General features: G+C 42.8%; 1 protein-coding gene across 5 annotated transcripts in view; it reads right to left on the bottom strand.

Annotated features, from left to right (window-relative positions):
• LOC311063732 (DNA (cytosine-5)-methyltransferase 3A-like) overlaps positions 1-23,420 on the bottom strand; it is a 58,926-nt gene that overhangs the window by 11,848 nt on the left and 23,658 nt on the right. For all 5 annotated transcript variants that reach the window (XM_084083299.1, XM_084083300.1, XM_084083301.1 and 2 more), the window contains 11 exons: positions 12,467-12,700; positions 11,678-11,836; positions 10,494-10,601; positions 9,525-9,666; positions 8,318-8,470; positions 7,732-7,776; positions 6,551-6,630; positions 6,029-6,141; positions 3,182-3,371; positions 2,531-2,615; positions 1,514-1,659 (listed from right to left, as the gene is read on the bottom strand). In XM_084083299.1, the coding sequence (XP_083939425.1) occupies positions 1,514-1,659; positions 2,531-2,615; positions 3,182-3,371; positions 6,029-6,141; positions 6,551-6,630; positions 7,732-7,776; positions 8,318-8,470; positions 9,525-9,666; positions 10,494-10,601; positions 11,678-11,836; positions 12,467-12,700 (1,455 nt within the window). The remainder of the gene's footprint in view (positions 1-1,513; positions 1,660-2,530; positions 2,616-3,181; positions 3,372-6,028; positions 6,142-6,550; positions 6,631-7,731; positions 7,777-8,317; positions 8,471-9,524; positions 9,667-10,493; positions 10,602-11,677; positions 11,837-12,466; positions 12,701-23,420) is intronic.

The following is a 23,420-nucleotide window of genomic DNA, read 5'->3' as shown; positions in this document are numbered from 1 at the left end:
ACCATACAGACACAACACGTTGATACAAGCTTGATAATGCAACATAATATTTCAGTTCAATTCTCTGATTGAAAGACTTTTCATAATTTAATGTTGAGTTACAAAAAACACCACTGTGGTGTTTCATAATTTCCTTTCACTCTTAGATCCTGATTAATCACTTAACGCTAAATTCACACCAGCAGCGGTGTTCCGTTTCCACATTCTGAGGAAGCGGTGAGTTCAATGCATTTTCTACTGCGGTGATTCTCAACCTCACCCTGTGCGCCGGGGCCCACTGGTGGGCTGTGAGGGTTTTGCAAGTTGGCCCTAACTAATTGGCAAAACACACACGTTTTTAATGATAATATAACATTAATGTTTCTTTACAACTTTGAAAAATGAGTTTTCATTGTGATACCGATAAATAGGCACTTAATTTTAGTTCCATGGATCCAAGCCAGAGCGCGAACACGTATGCAGCCCACCCGTCTGAACACTTAACACGGCAGATGAAAGGCGGTCAGATGGGTCGGCCGCAAACTTTTTCCAGATTTACAAGTGAGCCCTGATCGAGAAAAGATTGAGAATCATTCTACGGCGAGGAGCGACCGCTGCTTTCCCCACTGTGGCAGGAGGCGGAGCCAGCAAAAAACGCTGCAGCAAAGTAGGGAAAAGCTGAACTTAGTTGAACTGAATTAGGAGTAGACTACACGTTCAAACGAAGGTGACGTGGGTGTTTCAGACGTTTTGCACACACCCATTTAGCGGAAAAATAGAGCGGTAAAAATGTACCTTGCAGATCTTCTATTTTCACTAAAAATGTATAAAACTTTCAAAAAACATTTGCCCAAAATAAGGATGCCAGGGTTAATGTGGTTAAATGCAGCCTATTGTTTAAAAAGAGAATTAGGTGGAGAGGGAGAGTAGAGAAGGTCAAGGCAGCAAGGCTTACACCTGGGTTGAATCATCTCTGGAAACAGAATAGTTCTGGCTCTACTGGGTTCCACTGGGGTCTAGCTTGTCTGAAGTGATCAACAGTTGTATTTAATCATGCAATGCGTGCTCACAGGGAGCCGGGAGGAGAAGACACAGAGGCCTGCTATGGAATGAAGCCAAACTTCCTGCGCTATACTGAAACCCAGAAAAACTGCATGTACCAGTATTTTAACCACATACTGTAAACCCTAGCATCCCTATTCTGAGCATGTCGTAATAAGCGAACATTTTGTTCAATCCATTGTTTGTATTCCGGCTTGGATCAATGGAGTTCTTTTTTTAAAAGTTCATATTTATCTGTATCACAATGAAAACTATTTTTTTTTCTAGATTTTAAAGAAAAAATACCATGGCATTTTTACACATAATTTTTTTAAATATTAATGTTATATTATCATTTAAATCTTAGTGTTTTTCCAATGATTTGGGGGGCCCACTTGCAGTACCCTCGCGGAGTCGTGGCACACCAGTGGTCCAGCAGGTTGAGAATCACCGATATAGGGTTTCAATGGCTAAGGGGCTAAACTCAACTCACATGTTTGTGCGTGACGTTGCGCACGTCGCCCACATATATGATGCGCCCGTGGTGCCTGACGATGCCCACGGTGATGGAGTCTTCACACACCTCTGAGGCCACGTACCTCTCCACCTGGATGCCCAGGTCTCTCAGCACCAGCATACCTGAGCGCAAGGCAAACAATTAGAATTAGGAGAGACTTCCTTCAAACCAAATACCAACTCACCTGTTAAAGGAACACTATCGCAATTTGCCAACATTATCTCTCTATGTATTTGTTTTAGGACTAACGGAACGTTAGCATCCACAAAGCTAAGCAATCTTCTGTGTGTCTCGGTGCTTCTCCACAAAATGTATCATGGGAATTGTGAGAACACAGTGAAAGGCCAAAACAGACAAAATTGCATGCATATGTAACACGCACGCACGCACGCACGCACACACATGGTGAAAGGCCAAAACAGATCTTGTTTTGGCATAATAGATTGCATATGTCATAATAGATTGTATCAAAAATAGTATTGTTTCAATAGACGATGATAACGGTCAACAATTAACTGAGATGCATAGTGTCAAATTAGTATATGCAGTAATTACAGTATGAGGACTTTTGGAAGTCACTACAACTCATACATGCCCAAGCACACACACGTAACGGTATGTGCGTTCACACAAACACGCACGCACACACACACACACACACTCGGAAAATGCCACACTGCTGACCTGACAAACAATCACGGAAAAGAAAACAGTCCCTTAACTTGTTTTCATCTGCTGCCCTTGACAACAGACACAGAGCAACATTGTGACAGCTGCCTCCAAGCACTGCAGTCACGTGTGTCACACACGCGCGCGCGCGCACGCACGCACGCACGCACGCACGCACGCACACACACACACACACACACACACACACACACACACACACACACACACACACACACACACACACACACACACACACACACACACACACACACACACACACACACACACACACACACACACACACACACACACACACACACACACCTGTGGCGATGCCATCAAATAGAGAGAGGACTTTGATTGGTTTCCTCTTCTCTGCTGCTACTGGAGGATACAGTTTGGCTGGCTCCTGTTATAGATAGACAAATATAGTAAGTAAGTAAGTAAGTAGGGAGGAAGAATTGTGGTAGAATTATACCTATATTGTTATCATATTATTATTATGTTCATCTTTTGCCTTATCATATGTTCTGACCATCTGAATATCATAGAGTCAAGATGAGCTAGCACAGGAGTTTAGAGTACAGCTTATTCCTGTGAAACAAGCAGTTCTTCTCTTCTCCTTGTATATTATAACCAGGCTCTCTCTCACTGCTTTACCGAGAGCTACAGTACTGCACCACCACTATGAATGTTTTATGCACTTCTCCCATGAGCTCATGTATTCAACTTCTATCTTATAATGTGAAGTGTCTCCGACAGTGCCTCAACAATTACTAAACGATACAGAATTCCATAACGATAGACAGTTTGATAGATTAATAGATAGATACAGTAGTGAATCGAAGAGGAAGGGCAGGACAGTGAGTCAGAATGAAAGAGACATTAGTTACAGCATATTATGATACATTTTATCTCTCTCATACCCTCTCTCTCTCTCACACACACACACACACACACACTCTCTCCACTCACAAAGTCCTGTTCGTGGTTGTTGGCGAAGAACAGCTGTAGTCGTGAGGGCCAGTCGTCCCGTCGCCGTAGCAACCCGTACGTGTTGCGGGGGCCAGAGCCACACATGTAACAGTTCCACGGATCCTCTTTGATTGCTGCCGCTGCCGATCCCTCCCCTACTAACAGATCTACACACGCCACACAGAAACACCTACACACACACACACACAAACACACACACACACACACAGTGAACATAGAGGGCAAATTTGTTAGCATTGTTGTATCATCCAAGTCACTCCAGATGACAATATCAGACAAATGTGTGAGGTATGTCGTAATTATTACTATCAATGCAGAAAGCTTGTCTCAAACAAGTCAAACTCAAACTTCTCTTAAATGATCTATATCCCAATAATTGTTCTTTTTAGATTATTCAACATTTAGTCGGGGAGGGCTGTGACCTACTTGGGCCTTGGACTGTCTGTCTGAGCCCACAAATAGCATATATTATAGGGAGCGGGTTTCACCAAGCCTTTTTCCTCTTCTTTTAGACAGATAGATAAATACAGCTTTTGAGTGAATTCTTGAACTTCTGTGGCGTCAAGTTTTGGCGTCTGTGGATCAGGTGAAGTAATCTTTTACAATGTTTTTCTGGTTTTCATTAGCTAGCCTTGTGTTGTGGTGTTGTTGTTGGTGGTGGTGTATTTTATTCTGTGCCAACAAGAGAGAGCAATTAACCGAGTTTCTGGCATACTGTAACTGTACTATTCTCTCAAGACCAGGTTGCACAAAGACAAGTGAGCGAATCTGTGGGAGTCAATCGAGGAAACCCATAAGGAAGGCCTGTCACCTTGCATTTGTGTCTATCTTTTGCTACAATGTGTTTTATCACTATTCCTTTTTTTTTCAATTCCTCCCCACACACATTTCTGTGTTGTCACTGCTGTTGTATCCCACTGACTCACCTGCCAGTTTTATCACTATTCCTGTTCTTTCTTGGTGCCCATGCACAACTTCTCTCATCACAGAAATCCCTCTACTCTCATCTATCCATCTAGATCACCCGGTCACCACATCCTTATGGAAGGAGGGCTCTGGAACAGCCAATCAGCACAGTCGAGAAAGCTTACAGTAATTCATTTCAGCCCATGCCTCCCTGAAGTCTCTGGAATTCCTAAAATTGCTCTCACTGAGACTTGGATAAACCCAGAGCCAGCTACTTGTGCCGCTCTCTCAGAACCATTTAACTTCACCCACTCTCCCAGGCTTTTCCCTCCTACTCATAGAGCTGGTAATGTACTGGGCCTTGTGTTCTCTAGAGCCTGCTCTGCCTCTAACCTCAGTTATCCCCCTTTAGGTCTCACACCACCACTTTATAACATCTCCATCCAACCTAAAACTGCCATCACCTGAGGTGATGGCAACCTAAAACTCACTCTCCTCTTCTATCCTCTCCTTCCTCTCTTCTGTCCCCTGATTCCCTCTCCTCCCTCTCAACTGACTCAACTGGCCTGAAAATGAAGGCCCGGCCGTAACTGTGCCCTAACTGGGCCGGCCCGAACAGGGCCCGGCCCGAACAATTACCACAATTACCACAATTACCATAATTTTAGGCGCGAAAACCCAGAAAACCCGAAAAGGTGTCATTAAATGCTTAATGTCCTCAAAGTCACACATTCCAACAAGCTTTGAACTGAGCAGATTGGACCTTCTGTTCCAGAGATAATGGCCAAAACATCTTGAAAATGTCCACTTTCGCTGTTTGAGTTTTGACAATTTTTGCCAGTTTTCTTTTATAACAAGGGCTAGGAAGGTCGGACGGCGACGAACTAGATACCTTAGTAAGTTCACTTTGAGCTGCATCCAACGCATCACTGCCATTTCCGTCGGCCTTACCGTTCGGCCGCTAGGGGCAGTTGAATTTTTTTTTTTTTTTTTTTTTTTATCAATCAAATTTCTTTTAATTCACGGAACCCGAGGGTCGGCTCGGCCCGACTAATTAGCATACATTTTGTACTAGATAGAAGTCTACTCTGCAGCCACCTCCTTCCTCTGCACTATTTCATATGCCTTTGCTTTGACCATCACTGCCCTCTCTCCTCCAAGCAGGCACACTTGAGTCCACCGGCTCCTTGGTTATCTGAAACCCTCTGAGCCCCTTAATGCTGACTTAGATCCACTAACACAGGAAGTCTGTCGTCCCTTCCCTGGCCAACGCCCCACACGTCCTAGATACTTCTCCCTTCAGGCTCCCAGGCTGTGGAATAAAGTAAACTCCCCCTTGCAGTCGGGACTGCAGAGACACTCCCCATTTTCCACCGCAGTCTGAATATTCAACTTGCCTCATCTCACCCCCTAGAACTCCTCCATCCTTGTATCCCTTCCTGTCGCCTATTTTGATGCTAGTTGTACTATGCAGAATCGGTTATTTAGATAGCTTGTTGTTTAGACAGATGCTAGACCAGTGAATTATAGAATTAATTTTAAAATAGCTCCACAGTACATCTCCAATCTGCTATCTCCACTGTACTGTATGACACCTGAATAAACAATGATTATAATAATCATAAGATTATAATAATAATGTGATGCAAGCTTTAAAGAAATTCAGTGAAGTGAATAGACCAGTGGTTCTTATCCTTTTCTGGATCAGGACCCACTTGAAAAGTTCAAAAGCCTTCACGGCCCACCTATCTGGCTTTTTCTCAAAGTAAAAAAAACAAAAACATTTTCTTTTCATAATTCTAAAAAAATATATTATTATATTATCATTAAAATGTTAATGTTTTGCCAATTATTGGCCCACTTGCGATATCCTCACGGCCCACAGGTTAAGAATTGCTGGTACATAAACAGTGCTCTGACCTGCAGCAGTTGTTGTTGCCACACATGAGCACTTCCCTGCCTCCACAGCAGATGGTGCAGTAGGACTGGTAGCCGTCGTCATCGTATTGGTAGGCACACTCCAGGAAACAGTTCTACCACAGCACAAAACCCACACGGTCAGAGGAAGTGCATTTGTGTGTGTGCGTGTTTGTGAATGAGTAGGAGTCTATTTGTGTACAGTACGTGTGAATTTTTGCAAGACGAATTGAAGGAGTGAGTGTCTCTGTGTGCAAGTATTCAAGTGGATTCTTTTTGTAAATGTGTAAGGGATTTGTTTGGGTGGATTGAGTGAGTGTGAGTTTGTAGATCTGCATGCATGTGTGTCTGAGTGCACTGAGAGAGTGTGGCTGAGTGTGCCTGACTGCGTGAGTGTGTGCGTGTGCCTGTGCACGTGCGCGTGTGAGAGAGAGCGTTTGTCAATATGACCATTCATTCAGTAGCACTAAGTACATAGAGTTTTGTTTAGCTGCCGCTGGCTGCAGAAGCTTTTGCATTGCTTACCTTGCAGCTCTGACACATGGCTCCTATAAACAGCGGGTGCTCCAGAGAGACATTGAGACTGCCACAGGAAATACAGATATCTGCAGGTAGAACATCAGAGAGAAAGACAGACAGACACACACACAACAATGATAATAACTGTCATGTTAGTCCTTTACATATCGCATATAGCATATTGCTAGTTGACCATATTCACATGACGGCCATTTTGCTCTAACGTCATACTCCGTTTAGGGTGGTTTCTGATACCAAACAAAATATTGTCTACAACATTATATCTTTTTTCGGTAGATATCTCAGACCACAGTTTGGTGGTTTGACTAGTGTAGTATGTAGTACAGTATATAATAAAGGAGAAGGCAAAAGTCTGATTTCACTGAAATAAATTGAGCCGAGTTGAGTCGTACATTTAGTGTAGTCAAGTCCAGAGTATATGTGACATGTCCTTTAAAACTGTTAGAATAGGTTTGAAAATTAAGTTGGCAGTTGTAGTCAGATGGTGACACTTTATGTGACTTCAAGAGAGAACAATTCTCAAGCACAAGGGGAGATGTTGGACACACACACACACACACAATATGCTTCCTGTCTCTGGAATACTGTCATGGTAACAAAGATTCCAGATGATGGCATCAAGCCATCATCAGTGTATGACAAGCCAGCATTCCTTAGGTCACCATACACTGATGCTGGCTTCATGCCCAAAAGTTTTATGTCTGCCTCCATGTATTAAATCACTCAACAGAAGCAGCAATAGCATTTCCCCGCCCTTTAATGAGCGAGTGCCGTCTTTATTTGCAATCTTGGTTAAAAAACGGCTGTTAGGACATTTTCATCTTCATCTTGCTCTGCAATTGAGAGCAACAAAGAGCAGTGTTTGAAAGATGAGAAATGTCAGCTCTCTCATGTGCTCAAGTAGGTCAGTGGTGTAGTCACTGTGACCACACACAGCAACGCTACATTGCTTCAAATCCTTTTCAACATTTAAGAAAATGGCAAAAACATTGCTGATCTACAGGCTCACAACGCGTCACATCGTAACACGTGGTGAATTTTTAGATCAGCCTTTTCCGCTGTTCGTCGGATGATGAAGTATACAGGGCTATAAGTCATTAACCGCAGGCCAGCCCTTACTCAGAGGTCTATGAACTTTGCTTCCAGAACAGAGCTCAAATCTTTACCTTCCATGTTCCTGGTCTTATTTTTGATCTCTCCAATGAGTTTCTCTGAAAGCAAGAACAAAGGAGATGCACATGTCATTAATGAACACTAACACATAAACCCTGGAAACGGTCTTGGCATACAGTCGAATCAGCTCCTGAGAACTAAGACTATATCTATCATTTCCCTACTGGTGCTGACATAGTTTTGATAGATTAGACCAGTGTTCCCCAAACATATGGTTTGCGTTGCAAACCCGTTTTCATGGCTCACAAGTAAATATCAGGTTTTCTTAAAGGAGCACATCACCCATTTTCAACCTTATCTTCCTATAATTGAATTGGTCCTCAACTAACACTAGTTTTCTATGTATGCGATTACCTTGCATATTGCAAGTCGCTCTGGATAAAAGCATCTGCTAAATACCGAAATTGTAAGAAGGCACCATTTCTGTCTACTCATGCTGTGTCTCAGAGGTGCGCTGTGGACAGTTTGTGTATATATATATATATATGTTTGGGAACCCCTGGATTATACAGGGGTGTGGTGTGGTAGTCAATAAAGATGTCAAGCATCAAGAAAAATCACAACGTCCAAAGTACGTACCTCTGGTCCCCTCGTCGATCACCTCTCGGATGAACTTGACCTTCTCCACTGTGTTCTTGCGGGGTTTCTTGGCCGGAGGGGGGGGCGTGTACGCTGCCTCTGGCTCCGCCCACATTTCATGGTATGGTATTTCCTTATATGGGTTCTGTTCCTCTGTGGAGAAGACACAGAGTCAGCCTATCTCCACCAACCATGTCCATGTCTGATGCCACAGTGCAAAGGCAGGGCTTGAATTCAGCTTTGTTTCAGTTCATTACAAAAGCTGAAGTCTAGACTGTATGCACCTGGTTCACGGATCAGTACAACACAATGGAAGCTTGAATACCTGAAAGGTTATATCTTGTACTGAATGTCTGTGTGTGTGTGAGTTCATCTGAAGCGTCTTGTATGTGATGTGTGGCGTGTGTACTTTATATGCATGTGTATGTTTGTTCACTTTAGCTGCCACCTGGCTGAAACCCACCCTGTGTGTGTGTGTGTGTGTGTGTGTGTGTGTGTGTGTGTGTGTGTGTGTGTGTGTGTGTGTGTGTGTGTGTGTGTGTGTGTGTGTGTGTGTGTGTGTGTGTGTGTGTGTGTGTGTGTGTGTGTGTGCGTGCGTGCGTGCGTGTGAACCCTTCCTGCTCACTTAGATCAGCTAACACAAGAATGCTGTCTAAGCCTTCCCTAATACACCATGGACAACGCTCCACACGTCCTAGACTCTTCTCCCTCCTGGCTCCCAAACTGTGGAATAAACTCATTGCAGTCAGAACTGCAGACTCAATCCCAATTTCCAACGTAGTCTGCAGACTCACCTCTTCAGACGCCACCTCGGCTCAACCCCCAAGCACTTCTCTCTCCTTGAATCCCTTCGTCACCTTTATTAATTTACAATACAATACTATTCTCTTGGTCACTTGTTTTTGTTACTTGGATGTATTTTTTCTGGACCACAAATGTTAAGAATGTTATTTAGATACAGTAGCATGTTGTTTAGACAGATGCTAGGTTTATTGTTCTCTCTGCACTGTACTTGTGTAATGTGACTGTCAAGCTGGTTGTTTATTGACTAGAGTTCATTCTCACCCTGCTTATTCTGATCTCGCACTTGTAAGTCACTCTGGATAAGAGCGTCTGCTAAATGCCTAAACTGTGTGTGTGTGTGCGTGTGTGTGTGTGTGTGTGTGTGTGTGTGTGTGTGTGTGTGTGTGTGTGTGTGTGTGTGTACCCTCTGGGGGGTCCAGTCCCTTGGGACCACTGGGTAGGAAGCCTTTATTGGCCCACTCTATCATCTGTCTGGTCTGAAGCTCCAACCCATCACTGCCCTCATCACCGGAGGGCGAGGGCCTGCCCGCCCGGGTACTCGCCACCTGGGCAAACACACATGAAGAGGATTGGATATTAACCGCTTTAACACTAGCGTCACATGTTATTATAGGCGGGGGAAAAAATGATAGAACATTTTGAAAATGTGTCAAAAATTGCAGATCTACAAGCTGACAACTTGGGAGCTTGTAGATCTGCTATACTGTATATCTGCTATTTTCAAAATATAATTGATTTCAGTACATGCTTCTGATTCTGATATATGAGTGCTCTGTTCTGTTAACCATTTAAAAACCCTTTTATACTTAGTTGACAGTGTTCCCCAGGGCTCTATGGTCCACTTCTTTTTTTCTAGAACTACACGTTTTTTTTCCCAGATCTACAAGTTCAATGTTGGCTCCAGTATAGCGAGACTAGAGTTCATGTAGTTACGATTATAGTTCCCTGAAGACGATTTGTTTCTTCAGCTATGTATTGACACACAAAAGGGAGGCCACGAGTAATGAATGAGTTATGTGGAAGCTGGAACAGGTATATCAGTAGCCCACATTATTGTGTGTGGGGAAATTTTAATTCCAAAAGTAGTCCTTCACCATTACAAAGGAATTTATTGATTCATAAAGGCTGGCTGCTGTGTGAGAGAGAGAGAGAGAGAGAGAGAGAGAGAGAGAGAGAGAGAGAGAGAGAGAGAGAGAGAGAGAGAGAGAGAGAGAGAGAGAGAGCATGCGTGTGTGTGTGTGTGTGTGTGTGTGTGTGTGTGTGTGTGTGTGTGTGTGTGTGTGTGTGTGTGTGTGTGTGTGTGTGTGTGTGTGTGTGTGTGTGTGTGTGTGTGTGTGTGTGTGTGTGTGTGTGTGTGTTACGTGCGTGTTACCTGCAGAGCCTCGTAGATGGCCTTGCGGTATTTGGACTGTTTGTTGTAGGTGGGCTGATGGAAGGCAGAGGCAAAGGAGCTGAATGGCATCAGCTTCTCCACACACACCTGGAAACAGAAAGAGAGAGAGGAAAGGGGGTGATCAGAACTAACCAAACTAGCATGAAATAATGAGGCCCCCGGTGGTTCATAACCTTTTTTGGGACAATGCCCCCTCCCTATCCATTATCTAGGTCCCTAATGGCCCCATCAACTATAATGTAGGCTAATTGTCTTCCCTGAATATTATATTGATTATTATTCTGTGTTATCATTATCTCATTATCATTTGTTTCGCTAGGAGCAAAAGACTGATGTGAATAGGAATTATATTTATGAGGGTTAATGCAATGGTTAGAATTTAGACATTCAAACTTTTAATTGTTGATCACAAACATCAGCTAATCTGACACACAATAAAATCCACAAGGTTAATTTATCCATTTGTAACTCCAAGTGAAAAAATGGACCCTTCCAGATCCATTTGGTTACATTTGTACACTCTCAGAGTTAAATTAAGAATTAACACTAAGGATTTTACTGCATGCCAGGAAATCTTCACTGCAGTTTGCAGAGAAGTTAGTTTCAGCCGTAGTGCGCCTGAGGCTATCAAATTCAAGCGATTGTGGTACTTGGGCTATATGTGGAGGACCTGGATGCATCCCTGCTCAATGAGATATGTTGTTGGGAAAGCAAGAAAGAACAGCCTGGTCTTCTCCCAGAGGTCTGGCAATAATAACTGTCAGCAACAGATTTGTGAAACTGTCCCTTAATTGTTGATGATATCATCAGTAGGGGTTCGCTATTGTTTTTTAAGAAGCATGGAACGCTCTTCCCCAAGTTTTTACTATTTCTCTCTTTTTAAGTTGGTGTTTGAAGGCATTGTCATCATGTACACTAATTTCCAAAGAGTATTTCTGTTAACGAAGAGCAAATTTAGAGCAGGTAATGTGTGAACTGAATGTTTATTTAGCACAATGGTTTGTAATGAAAGTGCTCAATAGCATTTTGGATAGCGTATAGCAGTGGTTCTTAAAGTGGAGTCCAGGGACCGTCAGTGTTCAAAAGTCACTAGTGTAGAACCCTGAGGGACCCAGGTCAACCAAGTATAGGGTTTTACAGTAAGTAGTTAAGACTTTTCTTACCACAGAGAACATGCCGTCTCCAAACCACATGACCCAGCGGGTTCCGTCTGCAGCTCGACTGCGCCCGCTCATCCACCAGGACACGATCCTCCCTGGCCACCATGTGAACCCCCGCAGCTTCCCAAACACAAGTGAACCGATGCCAAAGCCCCTGCCATCCTGTATACACACACACACACACACACACACACACACACACACACACACACACACACACAAAGTATACTTCAGTTGAAAAATAAAGTGCATATATACACACATAAATGATAGTGACAGAAGATACATCATCATGGTCAGTTTGTTTTACCTGGTACTAGGGCTGCACCAATCGATTATTATCTTATTAATTATTCTATCCATTACTTTCTTAGATTAATCGAATAGTTGACAAGTGTTTGGTCACGATTCGTTTTTTCCCCCGATTTTTTCAAAACGAACGATTCTCGATTCAAAAACTTTATTTTTTTTTTGATTCAAAATCGATGTTTTTCCCGATTCAGCCCAGAACTTGCCACTTCTCAAAAATGTCGTTAAACAAAAATACAAAAAAAAAAGTAATAATAATATTTTTTTTTTTTTTTGAGAGAGAATCAATTCTGAATCGTCCAACATGAGTATCGCGATTTGTATTCGAATCGTTTTTTTCCCCACACCCCTAAGAAAGAGCTATGGGTATTGCATAACCGGAGGGGCATGTGTTCCCAACGGGCATTGCCCTAGTTTCCTTAAAATCCATTATTTTTTGTTATCATTTAAATTGATTAGTTGGATTAAGTGTTGCACCCCTACCTGGTACTCCATCTCACTGGGCGTGGCTTGGTCTCCCCTGGCAGCAGGCTCTGGCGTCATGGCGACGCTTGGCGAGGCAGGGTCTGTGTGTTGCTGGGGAGGGGGAGGGGCTGGCTGGCGGGGAGGGGCTGGCTGGCTGGCAGGGCTGGCTGGCTCCTCCTCCTTCTGAAAGTCACCCTCTGATAGGTCATCCATCATGCTCATCTCAGCCTCACGGTAAGCCCGCCTCTCAGCCTGTGTAATAAACAAAATCATCATGTCATCAGCACAACCAAACAAATCTTCCAGGTAGATAACGCAGTGTCGCATTGCAACAGTATGATTCATTGACCTTATTTCTGGAACAGGACACATATTGTTATAGACTATTAGAAACATATTATTTTGGTCTATATACACAGGTTGTCAAACAAAGCATAGCTTCTGGACACATTAGTTTATATTGTGTACTTTAGATATCCATAGACATTCTTCCCGTAAATACTACTCTACATCTGGTCTATTGACAGAAGACTGTAAAAACATTGGGGAATCATATCCACAAATGACCATGAGCATGAAGGGAAGAAAAAACATGGACATCATGACACACAGGTAACATTTGTAGTAGTACAGAATAGATGGCCATTTATTTAGTTTTTCCACACATTTGATCTATATCTATTTGTTTTAGCTGTGTTTTTTTGAGTGGTGCCAACCACTCCTATATCTGACTTTGTCCGTGTGTCCGTATGTATGTATGTCCAATAAACAAACATTGATGACAACACGGGTGATGACAATACGGGGCTCATCAAAGGCACCACTCTCTTCACACAGGGTGTGATTTTTTTTTTTTAAACTGCTTTTACCTAGGTTTTTTAACTGCTTATAACTGATAGTTTTTATTATTCATTCATTGGTGTAATGTTTTTTTAAATGTTTACCATTGACATCTGTATGAATGTATTGCACTGGAGCCGATGAGCAAAGCAAATTTCCTTCGGGATTAATAAAGTATATATCTATCTATCTATCTATTTAAAGGTGGTATGGCATTTAAGAACATTGACTACAACTCAAAGTATACTTGACATTACTGCCAAGCATTTTGCAAAGCATACCAAACGTATTCTTTTTTATTGTTTTTTGGAGCAGCCACTGTGTGCCATTCATTTCAGTATGGTGTGGAAGTTATTTTGCAAAGATTTGCTTGAGATAGGTAATCCAACACAGTGAAATCTCTGTCATGGTCATTTTGTTATGTTGTTGTTGACAAAGCTAGCCGTAATTTGTCCCTGGAGAAACTTGATTTATGAAAGGAATTCAAAAATTCTTAATGACAGCCAGAGAAGCAGAGCATTTAAAGATGGGTTTATAACCTGAAAGTTTCAATTTAAAATAGCAAAATCTGTGAAACATTCCAATAGCTAAAAAGCGGCAGCAAGCTTTGGAAAAGGGTCAGCAGTAGAAGGTGAGCAGTAGTCAATGGAATAAAAATGCATTACCACTGGCAGGGTCCTTTAAGAATGTTAATCTGAGTTACCCAAAAAATGTTTGTCCCACATGCCAATCTCCTTGCCTGCTGAACACAAAATTATTTGCAGACCTTCATTAAGTACAGTAGGCATCATGGTATTATGTATGGTGGTGGTCTGTATGTCTTATAGCAGGGGTCCTTGGGGGGGGTCCAGGGGGTCCCCAGCTAAATTAGTTAATATAGCATCAAAATTAATTTAACCACTGACTTTAGCCCTATATCGGCTATTTTCAAAGAATCTCGAAAATCTTGAAAAATGTGGAGTATTTTTGAAGAATTGTAACAGACAATGGCAAGCGAAGGGTCGCATTCAGAATGACAAGGTCAATTTTTCTTTTATTTCCATATGCCTTAAGTTACAAACATTTCGGCTATCCAGCCTTCGTCAGTGTCAGAGCGCGGTGTAACAGAAACAAGGTGAAGCATTTTAACAACACAAATCTTGGGAGGGTCCCTGGCACAAAACATTTTCAGATGGGGTTCCGCGGCCAAATACATATTAGTATGGGGGTCCTTGACATGAAAAAGTTTGAGAACCACTGTCTTACAGTGTAGTTAAAAAGCATAAACAAGAAAATGACCAATGGTTTTTAGGAATGTCCCATAATTGATGTTTTCTGTGGCCCATCCAGATGAGTTTGTGGATGAAGTAGATCAGGGCCTTATAGTGCCCTGGGCAGTTGGAACAATCCTCTAATTGTTCCTCTAAACAGGAAGTGAGCGGGGAGGGGAAGGGGGCAGTGCAATGGGTTCAGGCAGCCCAGGAGCGTGTGTGTGTGTGTGTGTGTGTGTGTGTGTGTGTGTGTGTGTGTGTGTGTGTGTGTGTGTGTGTGTGTGTGTGTGTGTCTTTGGAGTGTGGGGTGGCACTCAAAAGAAAAACTAAGAAAGCGCAAACAGGCTATGTGTTGATATGTGTGGCTGGAGATTTAAATGAAAATTGACAGAGCGCCTGTAGAAATGCAGCAAGAAATAAGAAGGGACAGGCAGAGAGAAGATGCACAATATCATGTTTCCTCTCTGCGTACAGTACTGTATCTGAGGCAGAAAGAGATCCTGTCTGTGTGCAGTACTGTACTGTATCTGAGGCAGTAAGATATCCTGTATGCTTACAGCACTGTATCTGTACAGTACTGTATCTGTAGGCAGAAAGAGACCAATGTGTGAGGAAGACGGGAGAAAGTGAGAGCAATAAAAAATAAGAGCGACTGATGAGGACAAAGAGGAAAAGAGAAGAGAAAAGGGGGGGTGGGGGGTTTAGAAAGGAGAAGGAAGCTGGCGTAAATTGCACTGTGAGAGACAGTAAAAGTGAGAGTGTTCGTCTCTCTGACAGGTCTCTCCTCACTGTGACCCGGGGCAGGGGGGTCACTCCTCTGTGCTCCTGTTGACCCCTGACCCCATAAAATCCTAATCAGCCTGTTACACGGATCACAGACGCAGACCACACAGATAAACACACTCGTGTGCGTGAGCGTGCACACACACGCACACACACACACACGCGCACGCACACACACGCGCACACGCACACACACACACACACACACACACACACACACACACGTATGCACACGTATGCACACGTATGCACATACAAACACATTCTAAAGGAAATTCCATGGAAAGGTTTTAGAACATTTGAGATGTTTGTACAATACGTCCAACAATCCAAAAATCTCTTCAGAGTAGAAAATCTCAAGGAATTGGTGTTACGTTAAAACTACAATAGTGTATCTGATGACCATAAAACATATTTTTTGATTGTTGTAACTGTCTTAACCACGCCAACAGGCGAAGACCCATATCCATGTGTCTGTGTGTGTGTGTGTGTGTGTGTGTGTGTGTGTGTGTGTGTGTGTGTGTGTGTGTGTGTGTGTGTGTGTGTGTGTGTGTGTGTGTGTGTGTGTGTGTGTGTGTGTGTGTGAGATGTTTCATATTCCCATATTCCATTCCGATTGGCTATGATTGCCTTCCAAAGGATGTGGTAGGGGCCCGCTTTACACAAAATGGCAAAAATATTAATAATAATAATAATAATACATACATACAATTTATATAGTGCTTTTCTAAGTACTCAAAGTCACTTTGAAATAATAAATGCAGCACCCGATCTACCCCCAAATTTGAATCACACATTGTGGGGCCAAAAGCGATTCCAAAGTCACCCATAGAGGGCACCACAAATGATACAAATACAAATGTTACTGTTGCAGAAAGATGTCCCCCCCCACCACCAAATTACAAATGGTCTTGTGAATGACAATTACACTCAAATAGACTTTTGATATTGATGTGGGCAGGCAGGAATGACACAGTCCTGGGTAGGACACCCAGAGCTGACTAAGACTTGTGCTCCAAGGAGCGTCCATTTGTAGTTGATCTAGAATTATCCAGATCCAGATCAGCTATGGACCTTGGAAACCAATGTAATTACTAAGTTATATTAGCCTAAATTATAATTAAATTATAATAATAAATTGTGTTGGTTGCCAGAACAAAATAAAAATAAATTAAACAAAAATAAAAATTAAACGATTCACAATAGGCAGGCAGTGCTCACCCCATGTGCACAGTGCAGTGAACATTGTTTGAGGATGTGGAGCCCTGTTGAATTCAGTTGATTAAACACTATTATCAAACATTTACAAAAATGTTCAGAATATGGGCTATCTACAAGCTCACAACACTTCGCATTGCGACACATTGTGAGCTTGTACATCTACTATTTTCTAAACATTTTTAAAACATTTAGCCTATAACATGCAAAAATAGGGATCTCAGGGTTACAATGTAAAATAAATAAGCTTGAGGCTTTATGGAATCTTCATTGACATTTACTTGTTAGTGTCATCTCCTCTCCTGCCCTGTCCTGTGCCTTTCTAAAGGTAAGACTGTGTGGGTCAGTGGGTCAGTAGCACAGAATGCAACCCTCAAGCAACTATAGATTCAACTGTGGACAGAAAATGTATGCTTAATCGTATTTCCTGTTTCTGGTTACTGTTTCTGGAAAGAATTCAAATCACAGGTCATTCTAAAGCTGAGTACAGACCTCCACCAAGGTGGCAGTTTGTCTATAAGGTGTTTTAGTGCCTCTGGCGCCATGTCCCCTTTTTGAATAGAACTTCATCATGCATGTGACCACTGACCAGTTAATCGGTTCTCCCTGAGCTCATGTGTGGTTTTCTGTTCAGAAGTTATGTGCATTTTGTGACGCACTTCTGGCCAAGTAATGAGTTCTTCCTTGGCCCAGGACCAACCTTTTCACCAAGATTTGTGCAAGTCCATTCATAGCTGCTCGAGATATCCAGATATACAAAAGTGGACAGACAGGGGAATTACCTCCTTGGTGGAGGTAATTATATAGTACACTTCTAAGAACATTGATTGGCTTATGTTAATGTATAATGTTCATGTACACTATACTTGTAACCAAACAAAGTTCCTAGCACATGTCCATGTAGATATACAGTATGTGTGCGTACAGAATGCAAGTGTACACTGCAAACAGACATGAAGGTAATTCTGATTTAGATACCAATCTATGATGTCTTCTCTACCTGCCGTACCCGTCTACTACTACTACTACTGCTACTACTACTAGCAGTAGTAGTATTATTACTACTCAGGTCAGGCATGTGAGAGAGTTTCTTTCCCTGGAATTTGTGACCACAGGGTGGTGTTGCGGTTGATATGAAATGATACTCCAGTTAAAAGTGATTTACTGTAGCCTGGCTGACAGGAACATTTTGCATGGTAGTACAGTAACAGTATCAGGTTGCCACTTGAACTTAGCCTAAGCTACTATAAATAAATAGACATTAAAACAATGTTTATGCACAGTTTGAAATGGACTGAAGCAAATGCGTTGTTTCCACTGTACCAGCGTACCATGTGATACCCATAATGATACAGTATTCTGTGTTCAGCTTGGTGCAGTAAGGCAGGGGTTCTCAAAGTGCCCCTCAGGGGTCCTGGGAGGTGGGGGGGGGTTGAGAACCACTGCAGTAAGGCACTGTTTCTCAACCAGTAGTCCACGGACCACTAGTGGTCCATGGCATAATTACAGGTGGTCCATGAGAAAATGTTTTAAAATGTTTAAAAACATATGTATATTGTACCTTTGTTAAAAGTATTAAATATGTTTCAATAATGTTACACAAGTCCATCAAATGTAAGATAATATTTGAACAAATACTGTAGGTGTAGTGTGGGGAAAAAAGCTTGAAATGAAATAATGACTGTTAAGGGCTTGATAGACTTTGTTGTGCGTGGTCATGCACCAGAAATAGGCAATCTACAAGCTCACAAAGCGGCACGCTGCAGCGCATTGTGAGCTTGTAAACATGCTATTTTTGGTTCAGAACAGCAGTGCGCAACTATAAAGTATAAATGTTAAATATTAATAAATAAAATAAAATAAGATAGAAATGAATTGCTGTAATGCCTTCTTATATATCAAATATAAGAAGTGTGCCTATACTGTATATTCTTGTGGGGAGGTGGGGTGTGGTGGTCCTTGACAATATTCTTCAAAATATGTTAGTGGTCCAGAGCTCACAAAAGGTTGAGAAGCACCGCAGTAAGGTATGCTAGAGAGCTGCTGGTAAGTACCTAAAATATGTTTAGTACCATCACAGATGTCTCCACCACGTTGTTAGTGCACAAATGCTGTAGACAGATGCTCAATACTACGTTGCACATTCTGTAGCCTACTGACAGTACACCAAGCCCTGGTACAGTACCGGCACTTAAGTTGATGTAATTTACGTTATGTACGTCAAGAAGATATGCTTGTGATGAAGAGAGAAAGGAAACACAGAGAGAGAGAGAGAGAGAGAGAGAGAGAGAGAGAGAGAGAGAGAGAGAGAGAGAGAGAGAGAGAGAGAGAGAGAGAGAGAGAGAGAGAGAGAGAGCAAGAGAGAGAGAGACAGAGGGGCCGTAATGTTGTGAGTTACGACTTTGAACTTAGATGAACCCCATGGCCTGGTCAGTATTTTCACTCCGGGCCCCATCCCCCTGTGACCTCTCACCCCTCAACCCTCGACCTATCCAATGAGCCATCTCTTAAACCACGCCCCCTTTATGACCGTGACCGACCCTGACCCACTGATGAACCCGTTGTTGCTCAAACACACAGATTCAGCCCACCCCACCCCACACACACAAACACACAAATGACCCACACAAACATCTAAATCACCGCTAAGAGGGCAGTAAAGACCTACGCTGCAGCACTCGCTCAATAGACAACATACAACGTCGAGTGCTCTTTCATTAGCCCATTAAAACCAGGAAGGCATCTGTGTCATTTTAGATTTTTGCGTTGGCTATTCAAAAATAGCAGCTATTTTAGCTATTTTTTAACATTTTTGAAAAATCTTGAAAGTGTGAGAATTACTGATTTGGTAGGCATTTGTAGAATCGGCCTCAGGTCTTAAGGGGTTAGATCTGATCGCAGCCATGGGACGCATTACAGATGAGCTGTCAGAGGGTCTCTCCATGAACCTCTGCTCAGGTCTCTTAGAATGGGCTGGTCCTAATGACAGAACAGCCTGTTTGCATGACTTCACAACAAAAGGATGTTAAAGGACAATTCCGCTGTTTTCCACAGCAAGGGTCCAAAGTCATTCATCACCCTGGTGGGAGTTAACAACATGTCAGATCGTTGCTTGGCATCTCCTCTCGTTATCGAGACATAAAGCGGCCGTTTGGTTTGCAGGGTTAGGGTTTGTAGTACGGCAAAAAATGTACTTCACCTTCACCACATAAAGCCAGGACAATCACTGTTACTGAACATTGCTGCAAACTTTCCAGGTCTTGCCACAGATTTCGAAAGATAAGATAAAACGTTTATTGAGCCCTGTGGGGAAAAATCAGGTGTTGTAGCAGCAACAGCAGTAAGGATGGTAAGTAAGAGTAGAGATAAGAACAAAGATACAATGAAATAGAATAAATAGACCTGGAGTCTGGGAATGACTGAGTCTCTATATGTGTATTCTATCAATAAATATAAGTATTATTAAATGTACAATCTATCACCAGTGAATATATGCATGAATATGCAACTATCATCAATGGATATGAATGGATATATAGGCAAAGTCTTTCAACTGCGAATATGAGACTGATGTACTCATGTGTACAGTGTCAACAGTATCTGAATAATACAGTATTATGTACATGCTATCTACAGTGAGTGAATATGAATATAATGATATGTAAAGTCGTGCGCAGCTCGTGAAGAACACAAGCGTCGTCGTGACCTTCAGATGGTTTACTACTGAAGGTCTTTGATGTGCTGGAGCTCATAGGAGAGAGGAAGCCTGTATGTGGTTGACAGCACTTTGGCGCAAAGCCAGTCCGATCAACACAGAGGATCAAATAGGAAAGCAGGCAACCGTTAGTCAAGCTGTTTTTACTTGACTTAACCATTTAAGCCCTGTTTTATACTTTGTACGATAGTGTCGAGTGAAAATAGCCGATCTACAAGCTCACAGTGTGTTGCATCGTGACACTTTGCTTGTAGATCTGCAATTTTTGACAAATAAAATAAAATATATACACATATTTTCTATTTCTTTTTCTTTTTTTTACAAACATATCCTGCACTGTAAAATCCTCAGGGTTAATTCAGAGACATTATCACTGTTGTAGGAAAAAGGTTTAAAGACCCATGAACACACACACACACACACACACACACACACACACACACACACACACACACACACACACACACACACACACACACACACACACACACACACACACACACAGACCCAGACTCAGACATGCATGCATGAAATAGAAGCACAAAAAAAAACATCACTTACAGACCGGACATCGCAGCTCTGCAGCAGCAACTTTCCATCTCTGTCTCTCTTTCTCTCTCTCATGTTCTCTCTGTGTTTCACTTCCTCCTACACTTTACCCTTCTCTGCCCTCTCCACTGAACTAGCCCCACACACTTTCTAACAGCCTACACACCTCATGCTCTCTCTCTCTCTCAGTCTCTCAGTCTCTCTCTCTTTCTTCCTAGCTCTCTGTTGATTGGCCAACAGTTGGATGTGTGATTTACAAACTGAGAGACGGCTGAACAGATGTTTAGATGAACCCACAACATGTACCCCCCCCCCCCCCCCCCCCACACACACACACACACACACATTAACCCAGCCGCCCCCCCTTCAATCCATGGCCCCTGAAATCCTGTCCTTAGTGCCCTAAACCCTGTCTGACAACCAGACATAACTCCACTTCTCTACGTGTGCGCGCGGCGCGCGCGTGTGTGTCAAGGTCAGGGGTTAGGTAACTCTCAGGGTTGACAAGGCAATAGGAGGTGTCAGGGTTAGGACCTCAGAAACATACACTTGCATACACACACATAAACATAAATGCGCATATACAAAACATACACACGTGCACACACACAAATATACATGCACACACATGAAAATATAAACACGTGCACACACGCATACAAACAAACAAAAAACACACACACACACACACACACACACACACACACACACACACACACACACACACACACACACACACACACACACACACACACACACACACACACACACACACACACACACACACACACACGCAAACGCACACACACACGTTTATTTTAGAACAGAGTTACTAGCCACAGCACATCAAATCTTTTGGACCATTTAGAAAATGCACTCTTGTGATAAAGTAAGGCTGTTTGCTGAAAAGACGTCTTTTTCGGCATACAAGCTTTTTCCGCTGAGACCGACACACGTTAAGAACGTTTTACTGGTATCGGCACTCTACTAAAACTGCAGCCCTTTTATGGTGAGGGAGCGGTTTTACTGTACATTATATGTTACAGTACATGTCAACTCAACATCTATTTGCTTGGCTGAAACCCTACGCCTAATTCTCATACTTCGTTGCACCAAGCAAATGACACGCAAAATAAAATCTGTCATACTTTAAGCATGAATGAAGCCCGATTTATACATGGTTGCGCGCCAGTGTCGCCCACTGAAAATGGCACATCTAACAATGTGTTGCGGTGCGACCAAGCATAAATCATGCAGGCTTCATCAGGCTTTATATTATGCTTAATCAGGAAACACGCCGGCTTTTGTTCACTCCAGAAAAGGAGTGACTTGACGGAGATGTGTGGATTCCATGTGATAGGGAAGATGTTGGATAGTGGGGGTAGAGCCAACAGCTGGCTGCGATTCAACGGACTGACAGAACACACACACACACACACACACACACACACACACACACACACACACACACACACACACACACACACACACACACACACACACACACACACACACACACACACACACACACACACACACACACACACACACACACACACACACACACACACACACACACACACACACACACAGAAATCTGGAACTGCTTAACCTCTGCCTCCACCAGCCCTCCCTCCCTCTCCCTCTCTCTCTCTCTCTCAGTCTTTCTCACACTCTCTCTCTCTCTCTCTCTCTCTGTCTTTGTGCCCCCCCCTCTTTTCAATCTATCTTTTTCTTTGTCAAACTATTTTGTTGGCCTCTTTCTTTGTGCCAAAATGTCTTCTACCTCTCTGTATGACTAAATCTATCTTTTTCTATCTGTTCTCTGCTAAGCACTAGAGTATACAATGTAGAATTACAGTCCTTTGTCCCTTTGTCTGTCACCTCACATGCACATGCACATGCATGCATGCATGCACGCGAATGCACACACACGTGTGCACGCATACACACACACACACACACACACACACACACACACACACACACACACACACACACACACACACACACGCATGACTTGACTGCACTAAAACTTGTGAACTAGTCTTTGTTTTGGGGGATATTTCTGGTAAGTGACATCGGGTGAAAAAGCAAGACTACATGACATGTGATAGGTCATTAGTCACATTCATATCCCATCATGCAACTCAAGCACATGTCCTCAACTGCAACCTGGACCAATGAGCAGCGCCAGAGTGTACTGGTCTCCATTATTAAAAGGAAGTGATCAGAGTGTCTGACAGACACTAGTGCTGGTGAGAAGATCACTGTTCACAGGAAACCACACACACACTCACACACATACACACGCGCACGCTCGCACGCACGCACGCACGCACACACACACACACACACACACACACACACACACACACACACACACACACACACACACACACACACACACACACACACACACACACACACACACACACACACACACTAAACTCTGCTCTACATCTCTGTCTGGCTTTCATCTATCGCTCTCCATCTTTCACACAGACACACATGTTGCGTCTTCTCTGCAGCCTAAAGAGACAATCTGGAATTTATTGGACCATGAGTACTGTCATTATATCCACATATGTTCTTTAAAACTGTTTGATTTTCTTAA

This window comes from Gymnoscopelus microlampas, assembly GCF_963454915.1.
Source record: "Gymnoscopelus microlampas genome assembly, chromosome: 16".
Taxonomy (NCBI): domain Eukaryota; kingdom Metazoa; phylum Chordata; class Actinopteri; order Myctophiformes; family Myctophidae; genus Gymnoscopelus; species Gymnoscopelus microlampas.
Note: the sequence above shows the minus strand (reverse complement) of the source record. Positions and strands in the feature narration are given on the sequence as shown.